The sequence below is a fragment of the Glycine soja genome, chromosome 13, assembly GCF_004193775.1.
Source record: "Glycine soja cultivar W05 chromosome 13, ASM419377v2, whole genome shotgun sequence".
NCBI lineage: Eukaryota > Viridiplantae > Streptophyta > Magnoliopsida > Fabales > Fabaceae > Glycine > Glycine soja.
Genome location: NC_041014.1, coordinates 23,806,779 through 23,819,198, shown reverse-complemented (window position 1 = coordinate 23,819,198; position 12,420 = coordinate 23,806,779). Strand labels below are relative to the sequence as shown.

The window sequence follows — 12,420 nt, the reverse complement described above, 5'->3', positions numbered from 1 at the left end:
CTAACAGTAATTTTGAAAAAAAATATTTAATACAACATTAATTTTATAAAATGACATCTATTTAAAAACAATTTTTTTTCCTCTAAAACGTCATATAATCTATTGGCTATATCACTAACAAATATGAAATCTCTGACATATCACCGCATGTCAAAGTCTGAACATTTCACGTGTAGAATTATGAACTTAAGATTTACAAGTGATACAATAACGACTTGATAACCTATTAGAATTGAATTATAAGTTTAACTTAAAAAAAAACATAGCTCATGAAGTAAAAATTATCCTTTATATATGCTATTTTAATAATATCCTCGTAGTATCCCATAAATTTTAAACATCTCCATCCGTTGTAAACCGGTACCATAGCAATTCGTATAAACAACGGAGCCAGTAACAACTCAAACCATGACGCAACATATTGGCAAAAGTATATAGTCTCAGCATTCAGCAATTATGTTTCATTTATGGTATGAAAAAGGAATACATGTTATCGACCAAAGCCAGCCCCATATGACTTCATGGTGATTATAAGGCTATGATTCATTTAATCATGCTTGTTTAAACGTATAACTACTCCAAAACAAAATGTTGAAAATATAAGCAACCACAAACTTGACAAGCATGAAAGAATGAATTACTTGTATTTGCCACCCAAATTATTTTCATAAGAAATCTGTGTCAAAAACACTATCTATAGTATGCCATGTGTCTAGATGAAAAGAAAGGAGAACTGGCAACAGAAGTCTTTTGGACAGGGTTCTTCTTTTCAAGCTTTGTTTCAGCGCGAAGCCAGGCCTCAACAACAGACAGCAGATTAGTTGAAGATTTCAACTCGTTAACATTTGATATTTTTTCTGCTCTTCTCAGTTCACCATCTTGTATGTATGCCAAATGAGTTGCCCATGTCTCCAGTCCATCAAAAATATGAGTTGCATATACGATTATAGCTTCTCTCTGCGAAAAAAATTAGAAAACATAAAGAAAATAAGTATTGTTTTTGAACCCAATATAATTAAGGCATTATATTTTCCATGATTGCTTTAAGTAGACATATTGGGGGCAATATCTACTATATAATTTGTCCCTTGTAGAAATTGAAGATCAAGCTCATTATTATATTTTTATATGATTTAATAAGGACCAGCTATCATCTAATGACACATTGGGGCCATAAAGTTTTCCATTCCCATATCCAGTGTGTTTCAACAGTCATATAGACAGAGCCACAGTAAATACCTGTTCACATTCTTCCTTAAAGAAGTCCAATAAATCCATCCGAGTAACAACATCCAGATCCACAGTAACCTCATCCAGCAAGAGAACCTGAAATGTTAATCAAGGGTTCCAGTTAATCAGTTATATAATCTGGTTTGATTTGACCTGTTGCAGTGCATAGAAAAAATAATAATGCAAAAGACATTAATGCAATGTCAGAATTCAAAGTTGTTTTTTTTTTTCCTTTTATTTTCAAACAAGTCCACCACAATAAAGTAGGTACTAGGTACATTAACCATACCATGCAATAAAAATCACATTCTAGTGTGGGCATTGACAAATTATCTACAACAGCATAGCAACATACACAACAAATTCTCTAGGCTTTAAAATGATACCTTGTACGGATGAAGAAGACCAAGACAGATTTGCACTCGACGCCGCTGCCCATCAGATACCTTATGCATTCGCCACTGTAGATCAATATCAAGCAGCTCAATTAACTTATCTCTCCTTTCTGGATCAGCACCCTCAACTGATAAAAGTAGGAAACACATTAGTTCTACTATACATCAAGACTAAAGAACAATTGTATTTGAATTGCTAATTATCATATAGAAACTAATGCAATAACATTACAGAAGCCAGTTGCAGATCTGACATGATGAATAACTTTTCTCTTGATATTTACAGATAAAAAATGGAGATACAAATGCTTTTGGCAACAAAAACAACTCTATCTGAAAACCCACCTCCAAAGATCATATGTTCAGCAGAGAAGTCTCCTTGGAGCGGAATTTCTCCCTGAATATATTAGCAACTACGTTAATACTTGAAATGAAATTAATCAAAGCATACCAAAAAACAGGTTATTGACTGGGGTTAGGGTATAGACGTAGGTTCAATTCCTATGTATATGAACCAACCAAAATTAAAAGTTATACGTGGAAAAATCAGTAACATAAAAATTGTGTCATAAGAAAACTATTAGAGAACTGAGGCTCTGAAGTGGGTCACTGTAAATTGTAATTCATGAACATCATGCTCTTGTTAGGACCAAAGCCCACATTACAGACCGGGTTGACAATGCATCTATTCAGCAATATGGAAACCAAACATTGGAAGAAATCTATCTGTAATTATTACATCTGGCTAAGAGAATGCAAAGGAGTATATTACAACAGAAACAAGATTCCCCAATTTGGTCTTATACAAGTTTACTAAAACCCCAAATCAATTGTTTTTCTATGAGACTAAAAAGTGAAGAGAAAATAATCGATTCAAATAAACAACAAAAATGTAAGACATACTCAAGCTTCCTAATTTTAAGAAACATTTTTAAAACAGATAAAAGCTATGGGTGAATTTTGTTCATAAGATTATATTTTTCTTAACACCCAATTTACCAGCACCTCTTCTGGTCTATGAATTCGAAAACCACCTTACTTTTAGATGATTTACACCTATGATAGAAGATAGTACAATAAAACCTATCCTCATGGCTAAACTTGCTAAATTTGGTGGAAGACATTAAATTCACGAGTTGGTCTTGGCTGAAGTCTCTACACCCAGACTTCATGTTTTCATTTTCACACTGAACAGGGACAGATCCAGAAATCTATATAGAGCGGGGGCTGAATTTTTTTTCTTCCTTTGTAAATTTTTAAATATGTAACTTTATTGTTACAGATAAAATTGAAATAATTTTTATTTTAAATGATAATAATCTTAACCATTATCATAATAACAATAAACACACAAGTGGAGTTGCAATATTGCGGTGTGTCTTATGTAGCTGGCAGCGGAGTTTGATTATGCTATTTGGAAATGAATGTAGGCAATGATTATGTCATTAAGGTTGGCAGTGACTTTCACAGTTGGTGGGAAGGAAGTGTTATTTAAGGCAGAGCCAGAGGCCGGTTGGTGGGTGAGGATTACATGACCAATTATTGATATACTCATCCTACTCATTTATGGCTGAATATATTGATTATCATTATTTTCCTTTGTAATTTGCATTCTCATGTTACATTCCAGTTTCTTAGGTGGAGTTTTGTTTGGGGGGAGCCTTAGATACTGATATGTGTAGTATGTTGGTTATTTGGTATTTATGTTTAACAGTGCATAAATATGTTATAACCAATGTTGGGTATATCTTAACATTATGGCTCCATTGACAATACTTTTGTACATGGGTTTGGTACCCGTTCTATATGATTAGTTGCTGATTTTAAAAGAAAAGTATACCAGTAAAAAATGTCCCCAAGAAGAACAGAAAACTCAGCACTGGTTTAAAGAAAACAGAATTGAAAGTATACAGTTTAGCAAAAATACGCAAGTATTGGTCCAGTGTGCAAACCTTGATAAACAGGAAATTCATCCCCACAGTCACCAAAAAATCACAGTAGGTAATTAAAAGTTTCAGCATAAAACTCGAAGACCACATAAAGAAGTTGCAGTTGCCAACTACCACAAACATTAAACAATCAAATACACTAGCACAACATTAAATCACACGGGGCGATTTGATCTCTGAAAGTGAGGAAATAATCAATAATCAACTGTAGAAAGGCGAAAAATGAAAAGTTCAGCCTAATCCACAACCACATTGAAAAATCATAAAGAGAAATAGAAAGAACTCACAGCGGAGCCAACGTTTTTGCTCCAAGATCCGCCCAAATAAGCGAGATCTCCGCTACAAACGAGCTGAGTGTCGTGAAAAGCGGAACCACTCAAGACGCGCACAACGTCTCTTCCTCCAACCATGTGCTTCCCCGCCAGAATCTTCAGCAAAGTCGTCTTTCCTGGACAAACGCAATCAACGAAAATGAAACTTCACACAAAATTCCTCACACGTGTAACGTGATAAAAGCAACAATAACGGTAAGCGTTACCGGATCCATTGGCACCGACGAGGAGGCAGCGGGATCCGGGAGAGACGTTGAGGTTGAAGTCGAGGAAGAGCGGCGGTTGCTGCACGTCGTAGGAGAATTGCATGCCGGTGACGCGGATTCCGCAGGAATCTTCGTTTTCTGCCGCCATTGTTGTGGAACCACCATTGCCAGAGAGGGAGCTATTCATATTCTCTTGGGAGCCAGTAGAAAAGTTACACGTCAGTGCACGCGGTAGTTGAAACCAACCAACAAAATGTGTGAAGACACCACCAACCACGTCGCCACTTCCACCCACCGCTTTTCGGTGCTTAATGGTATGGAACTTTCAAAACGCACGGCGTGTGTGTCAAACGACATGAATTCATTGCAGAGTAGCACTAAACTCCAATTCGACCGCTACACTAACATATATATAATATTCCCATTTGATTATAAATTATTATTTTTATTGATGATAATTTTGTTATTTTTTCTAATAATTAAAATGATTTTTATTTCATATACAAATCATCAATACATAAAAATTAAACTATCATGTAGTGTTGTCATTTAGTCACTTCAAAGTTAAAACTCATTTTTTATGTGCCAATCTTTTTTTTTTTTTTGAAGAAACTCTTATTCCGATAAAAAAAAAAAAACAATCTCATTCCATAATCTTGCGCAGGAAGCAAACGACGACTCATTCTAGCGTTAAGACCTGACGTCACCCAAGTAGGAAAAAAATAGAGGGGTGAAACCGAAACAAAAAAACCCCAAACGACGCGGTCTCTTCGAAACGGGAATCCAACGAAGACGAAGAAGAAGAAACTTCTTGTTCTTTCATTCGCATCGAAATCGTCGAACAGAGATTAAATGCAGTTAAGTTACGGTGAAAACGATCGCCGTCATTTGTTTTGGTAGCTAGGTTTGCAGTTCCGCCGCGCAATGATAACAGCGAGAACTCGTTAACGTTTTCGTAATCCGATGGAGGAAGAGGAGGATCGAATTTTGCTCTCTAGTTTGGGTGTAAAGTCTGCCAATCCCGAAGACATCGAGCGCGACGTTTTGGAAAAGGTATAATCAGTTTCTGCCTTTTCAACATTTTTTTCGAGTTTTACTGATTCTGTTTCATTTGAAATTGATGTCAAACTTTAATTCAGAACTCGGTGTTGAAATTCCTGCATAGCGGTGTTTACTTGAAAGTTGAAATTAAACCTTAAGATTTGATGGAGAGGATGTTTTATTTGTAGGCTACTAGGAATGATTTAGTGACCGTTACTGAAGTCGAAGGTAGCGCCAAGGAAGAGCGTTCTGATTTACCTGAAAATGTTGATCCATCGGCTAATGATAAAGCTGAACTTCGTCAGAAGTTGAGAGCTGTTCAATTTGAAATTGACGCGGTTGCCTCCGCCGTTGAACGGTTGAGTAATGTTGAAGATAATGAAGAATGTAGTGATGCTGGTGAGGACAGCCCAGGGCGAGGGACCGCCGAGGGTGAGTCCGATGGCAATTCGAACCTTCAGCGTGCTCTTGCTGCCGATAGGCTGAGGAGCCTGGAGAAGACGAAAGCTCAACTAGAGAAAGAGCTTTTGGATTTGTTCAAGGATGATGACTCCAAAAGTGCTGAGCATGAAGAATTGGTCCTTAGTTTAGTTAAGGAAGAACGGAAATCAAAGAGAAAGGTTAAAGAGGATAAAAAATTGAACAAAAGTGCAGGAAAGCGGCCTAAGAAAGTCTCGTTTGATGACGATGCTGATTTTGATGCTGTTCTGGATGCAGCCTCTGCAGGCTTTGTTGAAACAGTGAGTTGTTTGTTACTAATTACAGTTTATTACAGTTTTTTTTTGCCCTAGTTTGTTATTTGTTTCTTAATCTAAAATAGTGTTTATATTATAAATATTTGTTCATGTGATAAAGTGCTAAGTGTGTACTGAATTTTAAGGATATCAATGGTGGAGGTAGAAATAGAAGAACTCATTTTCTACTACTTATGGTTCAGGAAAGGGATGAACTGGTGAGAAAAGGAATTTTAACTCCTTTTCATAAGTTGGAGGGCTTCGAGCGCCGCTTTCAACAACCTGAAACATCAACTAGTCATAATGCAGCTGAGGAAGAAAATGACAGTGACCTCGCTTCTGCCAGTATTGAAAGAGCTGCCAGATCCATGTCTGAGGCAGCAAGATCTCGCCCAACCACCAAGTTACTTGAGCCTGAAGCTGCACCAAAGCTTGATGCGCCCACTATTCCTTTTCGCAGGCTCAAGAAACCACTAAAATCTTCCAAACCTCTAGATGTGGAGCTGAATAAAGATTCAAAAAGGAAAAAGAGGCGGCCTCTGCCTGGTAGGAAATGGACCAAGCGTGTTTCTTGTGAGGATTCACATCCGGAAGAAAGTGGTATGTTTAAAATGTAATGTTCTCATTGAAAAATTGGGTCAAATCCTTATTTACCTGGACCACAGGAGAAAGGTAAAAAGGAATATGAATAAGTATTTCAATAGGTGCTCTTATAACTCCATTAAGTTTCCTATCTAGTAATAAAGTTGCAAGCCTCATGATATATTCGAATTCTCAAGAGGAGCTGATGTGATATTTATGTATAAATAATTAAACTCGTAAAATTTGACAATCTTTGTTAGAGATGATGCCAATATGGAACCATTCAAACTAGTTGCATTTGGTTATATTTTAAAAAATTTAACATGAATATTGTTTGTTATTATTGTTATTTGTTATCAGCATTTGATTATATGCATATGGTGACTTCTCTTCTTTTGTGCTGATTCTTTTGGTGTTATATGTGCTTGTTGCATGCTGTTTTAAAATGCCAGTTTTTCAATCTGAATTTTTGCTGAGTAAGATTGTACGTGAATCGGTAATTATGCGCTGATACTAGATATTTGATAATCCATTGACCTATACATCCAATTTTTTCCTAGATCAATAGTCCCTTTATTAAAGATAATGAAAGGTGATTCTGATAAAGCAAAAGATGTGTATTGGCCATCAGTTGATGTGAGGGAATGTTATGTGATCTATCATAAAGTAGTTCCACTTCATTTCACTCTAGATTTTCTGTTTGTTTGTTTGCTATAGTATTATATAATCTTCTGTTTATGTTCATAACATCATATTCAATTTATTGATTTTTTTTTTTTTTTTTTTTTTTTTGCAGAAAACACGAATGGTTGCTTGGATTCTTCAAGTTGTGAAAATTTAGAAGAACAAGATGTTGAACTTGATGATCAGGAATCTTCTTATGTAACATTAGAAGGTGGGCTGAAAATCCCTGATAACATATTTGAAGCTCTGTTTGACTATCAAAAGGTCGGTGTTCAGTGGCTGTGGGAATTGCATTGCCAAAGAGCTGGTGGAATTATTGGCGATGAGATGGGGCTTGGTAAAACTGTTCAGGTCTTGTCATTTCTTGGTGCATTGCATTTTAGTGGCATGTACAAACCCAGCATTATTGTCTGTCCCGTTACACTCTTGCGACAGTGGAAAAGGGAAGCTAAAAAGTGGTACCCAAAATTCCATGTAGAGCTTTTACATGATTCTGCTCAAGATTCTGCTCCAAGAAAGAAGCGAGCTAAATCTGAAGAAACAGACTATGAAAGCAATAGTAAAAGTGATAGTGATTATGAGAAAAGTGTGGCATCTAAAAGTACAAGAAAATGGGAATCCCTGATAAATCGTGTCATGAGATCAGAATCTGGATTACTTATCACCACTTATGAGCAGCTCAGAATATTGGGGGAGCAGCTGCTTGACATTCAATGGGGTTATGCAGTTCTTGATGAAGGGCATAGAATAAGGAATCCAAATGCTGAAGTTACCCTTGTTTGCAAACAGCTACAGACTGTACACCGCATTATAATGACTGGTGCACCTATTCAGAACAAACTGACAGAACTGTGGTCATTGTTTGATTTTGTTTTCCCTGGAAAATTGGGTGTTTTGCCTGTATTTGAAGCTGAATTTTCTGTTCCTATATCAGTTGGTGGATATGCAAATGCTTCACCATTGCAAGTATCCACAGCATACAGGTTGGTTAATACCTTTTTTTTGTTGGGGGAAAGGGTAAATATAGAGAAAGCTTAAATTTAAACTTTGGTATCAACCAAGTTATAATGGTATTACAGGTTTGTTCTGAATAGGTGAGTTATAATGTCCCTACCATTAACCAAAGTTATAATGGTATTAAATGTATGTGGAGTTGGTCCCTACTGTCAAGTAGAGAAAGTGTTTAACACTGTTGTAACTTGGTTAATAGTATGGATCAATTCATGAAAAAACCTATGTAAGAACTAACATGTAGATTTTTTTTTAAATGTAGGGACCAAAATATAAAATTGTCAATATAGAGACTAAATATTTAATTTAACTTTTAAAACCAATCCTCAACTTCACCTACTTAGCTATTAGCCTCAGCCCCCCCCCCCCCCCCGCGCCCAAAAAAATAAAATATCCTAATGTGCCATAATTTTCTTTAGACTCTTTAGAATTTCTAACAAAATTGTAGCAATTTCCTCCCATCAACTTTCCAATTGGTGCAATTTACCTCCCCTACTGTTGAATTCCATAACCAATTTGAATAACACTGACAGCAGTCAGAAGGGATAAACTGCACATTCTGATAGACTTATGGGTGTACTACAATACACCAATTGAAAGTTTTGAGGGTATATGAGGTCAAGGTGGTCAGTTATTTTCATATCCTTTTTATTGTCACTTGTAGACCAAGGTATGATGAAGTGGAGAAAACAATTTGAAAATTCATTCCAAAAGTATTTCTTGTTTATAACATAGATGTTTTTTGTTCATTAACTGGAAATATTTTTCCAGGATTTTGTAAATAGTTATTCTTCAAACATATAATTTAATGAACTATATTGTTTTAATCACAAGTTACAAGAGATTCACCTATCCTGATCCTTAAGATGTAGTGGGAAAATGAGCAAAAGAACTTCTTGATGAATATTTTAAATTAGATTATTGGTATATTTCATCTAGAGATGTTGAGTTAGTTAGCTTTGAAGGTAAGCCTCCAATACGAAATAATATCAATATACTTTTGTCATTTTATAGGTGTGCTGTGGTGCTGCGCGATTTAATCATGCCTTACCTTCTACGACGAATGAAGGCTGATGTGAATGCCCAACTTCCAAAGAAAACTGAGCATGTTCTATTTTGCAGCCTTACATCAGAGCAAGTATCTGCTTATAGAGCATTTTTAGCTAGCACTGATGTGGAGCAAATATTGGATGGACACAGGAACTCTCTTTATGGAATTGATGTGATGCGCAAGATCTGCAACCACCCTGATCTGCTTGAAAGGGATCATGCCTTCAATGATCCAGATTATGGAAATCCAGAACGTAGTGGGAAAATGAAAGTTGTAGCTCAAGTGCTTAATGTTTGGAAGGAACAGGGTCACCGTGTTCTCCTTTTTACTCAAACCCAACAAATGCTTAACATTTTTGAGAATTTTTTGACTACTTCTGGTCACATTTATCGGAGAATGGATGGTCTCACTCCTGTAAAACAGAGAATGGCTTTAATAGATGAATTTAATGATTCAAGTGAAATATTTATTTTCATTTTAACAACCAAAGTTGGGGGGTTGGGGACGAATCTTACAGGTGCAAATAGGGTGATCATCTTCGACCCTGACTGGAATCCTTCAACTGATATGCAGGTAAGTTTGTATTGAATACATCCTTTTGTTCTTGGAATTGTTGAAAGACAAAGTTCCCTTTCACCATGTTCACTTAGCTAGTTGGTTATAAATCATATAAAGACAACAAAAGTTGCATTTAGATAATTTTATGGTGAGTGGATTGGAATAGTATGGAAGGGGAAGCATTTTTATCACCCTATTTCATTCCCATCCTTAACCATCAATCCAAACAACTCTATTAGTTTTGGGAGTAAATTATTTATTATTTTGTGTCTGATATGTTCATGTTTGTGAAATTGTTTCAATTTTCATTATCATGGAGGATAATGTTCTGGTTTCAAATTTAAATCTTAAAATGTTATTTAGAAGATTGTTGTTTCTTTTAACAGGCTAGAGAGCGTGCATGGCGTATTGGTCAGAAGCGGGATGTGACAGTGTATAGGTTGATCACGCGTGGAACTATAGAGGAGAAAGTGTATCACCGTCAGATTTACAAACATTTTCTTACCAATAAGATATTGAAGAACCCACAGCAGAAAAGGTTCTTTAAAGCCCGGGATATGAAAGATCTTTTCACACTTAATGTGGATGGAGAAACTGGGTCAACTGAAACGTCAAATATTTTCAGTCAAATATCTGAAGAAGTCAATGTCATTGGGACATATAAAGAAAATAAGGATAAGTATAAACATAGCCAAACTGCTGAACTGGTTTCTGAAGATGTTGCAGTTGGTAATGATGACAAATCAGAGAGAGGGTCTTTGAGAGGAAAGGGGAAAGAGAAGGTTGAACACGAACATAGTAAAGGGGTTGGTGAAGAAACAAATATATTGAAAAGCCTTTTTGATGCCAATGGGATACATGTAAGTTTCTTCTGTGTGTTTGTGTTTCACTTATATCCACCAATTTATCATGCATCATTACTTGTATTTGACTAATTATAGGAAATCTACACCCTGTTGCATGAGTAAATATTCAAGAATTAAGATAATTATGAACAAAGCAAGCATACTGCATATGTTGATTTGTACAAGAATTACAAGGTATCTTTACCATGCTCAGAGCCTTGGGCTACATTAGAATGTGATATTGCCATATTGTTCTGTTTCTAGTTACGAAGTGATGCTTTTTACTCTTCTAGTACTTCCTTTTCCACTTGTTTTTTCCTTTGTGATAAACTCGTTCTATGGTGGTAGAGTGCCATGAACCATGATTTGATCATGAATGCCCATGATGAGGAGAAGATTAGACTTGAGGAGCAAGCATCCCAGGTTGCACAAAGAGCTGCAGAAGCTTTACGTCAGTCACGAATGCTCCGAAGCCATGATAGCGTATCTGTTCCGACATGGACAGGAAGGTCAGGAACTGCTGGTGCACCATCGTCTGTCAAGCGGAAGTTTGGATCAACTGTGAATCCCCAGTTGGTAAATAATAGCAAAGCATCTGACGAATTACCCAACAAGGGAACTAACAAGATCAATGGATTTGCTGCTGCTGGGGCATCTGCTGGTAAAGCATTATCTTCAGCCGAACTATTGGCTCAAATTCGAGGTAACCAAGAGAAAGCCATTGGTGCTGGGCTTGAACATCAGTTTGGTGTGTCGTCAAGTTCCACTAATCAACCAAGATCTGGAGATGTTAGATCTTCCAGGGCTACTGAAAATTCATCTGTACAACCTGAAGTATTGATTCGGAAAATCTGTACTTTTATACAACAGCGAGGTGGCAGTTCCGATTCAGCCAGCATAGTTCAGTATTTCAAGGACCGTATTCCCTCGAAAGATCTTGCGCTGTTCAAGAATCTTTTAAAGGAAATTGCGACTCTGCATAAAGGATCAAATGGATCCTATTGGGTTCTGAAACCAGACTATCAATTCTGAAACGAGACCATCAATAGAAGCTATTTGCCAATATATCAATTCTGACTGCACGGTGCTTTAAGTTGATGAAATATTCATTATATAGTTTGAACAGTATAGACTCTTGAAGCATGTTTCTTTGTGCTGACACGGTTTATTTTTTGTACTGATCTTTAGTTTATTTTTTGTGGGATACAGGTGAGAAGAATGCCTGTAGAGCCCATTATTGGGTTCTTGCTCAATTTTGTATACTGAGAAGGGACAAATAGGTAAACAGACGCCTCTTTGGTGTGCAGTAATTAGTAGTTTTGTTTTTGTAAAGCCGCATAATTTCTATTTTGATTCATTTGGTTCTTTCATCACCATTCCTTACCATATGATTTCTGTCTAGTACATGTGTGCACGAATCCCACATTTTTACTAGCACTAGAAGATTTTATAGATTTAAATAGGCTTAATTATATTTTTAGTCAATCAAATTAGGGTATCTGTTTTAGTCCTCTAAATGAAAATTTTTTAGTCTTTCAAAAAATGTTCTTTTAGTCCTTCGACCAGAATTGAGGTATTATAAAATTTAAATTTGTTACATTTTTTATTTGAAGGGACTGAAGTTTTTTTTAAAATAAGTGACTAAAAAATATAAACTTTTGTTTGGAAAACTCGGGGAAAAAACCTAATTTGAGTGACTAAAAATACAATTAAGTTCAATATTATGGCTATTTATTACTTTGATATCTGAATCCTGAGTAGAGGATCGAAGGGATAAACCATTCAAAATAAAATCCTGAACC

The 12,420-nt window shown here is 36.1% G+C and overlaps 2 protein-coding genes across 2 annotated transcripts; one reads left to right on the top strand and one right to left on the bottom strand.

Annotated features, from left to right (window-relative positions):
• Positions 1 to 421: 421 nt before the first annotated feature.
• Positions 422 to 4,496, bottom strand: LOC114382593 (ABC transporter I family member 21-like). The gene is made up of 6 exons (XM_028342119.1): positions 4,113 to 4,496; positions 3,862 to 4,022; positions 1,971 to 2,022; positions 1,617 to 1,753; positions 1,240 to 1,326; positions 422 to 957 (listed from the first exon to the last, which is right to left on the bottom strand). Exons 1-6 carry the CDS (start codon positions 4,297 to 4,299, stop codon positions 691 to 693), a joined length of 891 nt encoding a protein of 296 aa, XP_028197920.1. The 5' UTR covers positions 4,300 to 4,496; the 3' UTR covers positions 422 to 690.
• Positions 4,497 to 4,774: 278 nt separating this feature from the next.
• LOC114381909 (protein CHROMATIN REMODELING 8) lies at positions 4,775 to 12,001 on the top strand. Its single transcript, XM_028341133.1, has 7 exons — positions 4,775 to 5,165; positions 5,342 to 5,893; positions 6,091 to 6,487; positions 7,266 to 8,136; positions 9,179 to 9,788; positions 10,160 to 10,633; positions 10,967 to 12,001. Exons 1-7 carry the CDS (start codon positions 5,076 to 5,078, stop codon positions 11,648 to 11,650), a joined length of 3,678 nt encoding a protein of 1,225 aa, XP_028196934.1. The 5' UTR covers positions 4,775 to 5,075; the 3' UTR covers positions 11,651 to 12,001.
• Positions 12,002 to 12,420: the final 419 nt, after the last annotated feature.

What these genes read in the sequence shown, in the direction of transcription:
- LOC114382593 (XM_028342119.1), bottom strand. Translation starts at nt 4,299, where the DNA reads ATGAATAGCTCCCTCTCTGGCAATGGTGGTTCCACAACAATGGCGGCA. An exon ending in GCAAAAACGTTGGCTCCGCT is followed by an intron (nt 2,023 to 3,861) that starts GTGAGTTCTTTC and finishes TAATATATTCAG; the next exon opens with GGAGAAATTCCGCTCCAAGG. An exon ending in TTAAGGAAGAATGTGAACAG is followed by an intron (nt 958 to 1,239) that starts GTATTTACTGTG and finishes TTTTTTTCGCAG; the next exon opens with AGAGAAGCTATAATCGTATA.
- LOC114381909 (XM_028341133.1), top strand. Translation starts at nt 5,076, where the DNA reads ATGGAGGAAGAGGAGGATCGAATTTTGCTCTCTAGTTTGGGTGTAAAG. An exon ending in AGCGCGACGTTTTGGAAAAG is followed by an intron (nt 5,166 to 5,341) that starts GTATAATCAGTT and finishes TTTTATTTGTAG; the next exon opens with GCTACTAGGAATGATTTAGT. An exon ending in ATCCTTCAACTGATATGCAG is followed by an intron (nt 9,789 to 10,159) that starts GTAAGTTTGTAT and finishes TTCTTTTAACAG; the next exon opens with GCTAGAGAGCGTGCATGGCG.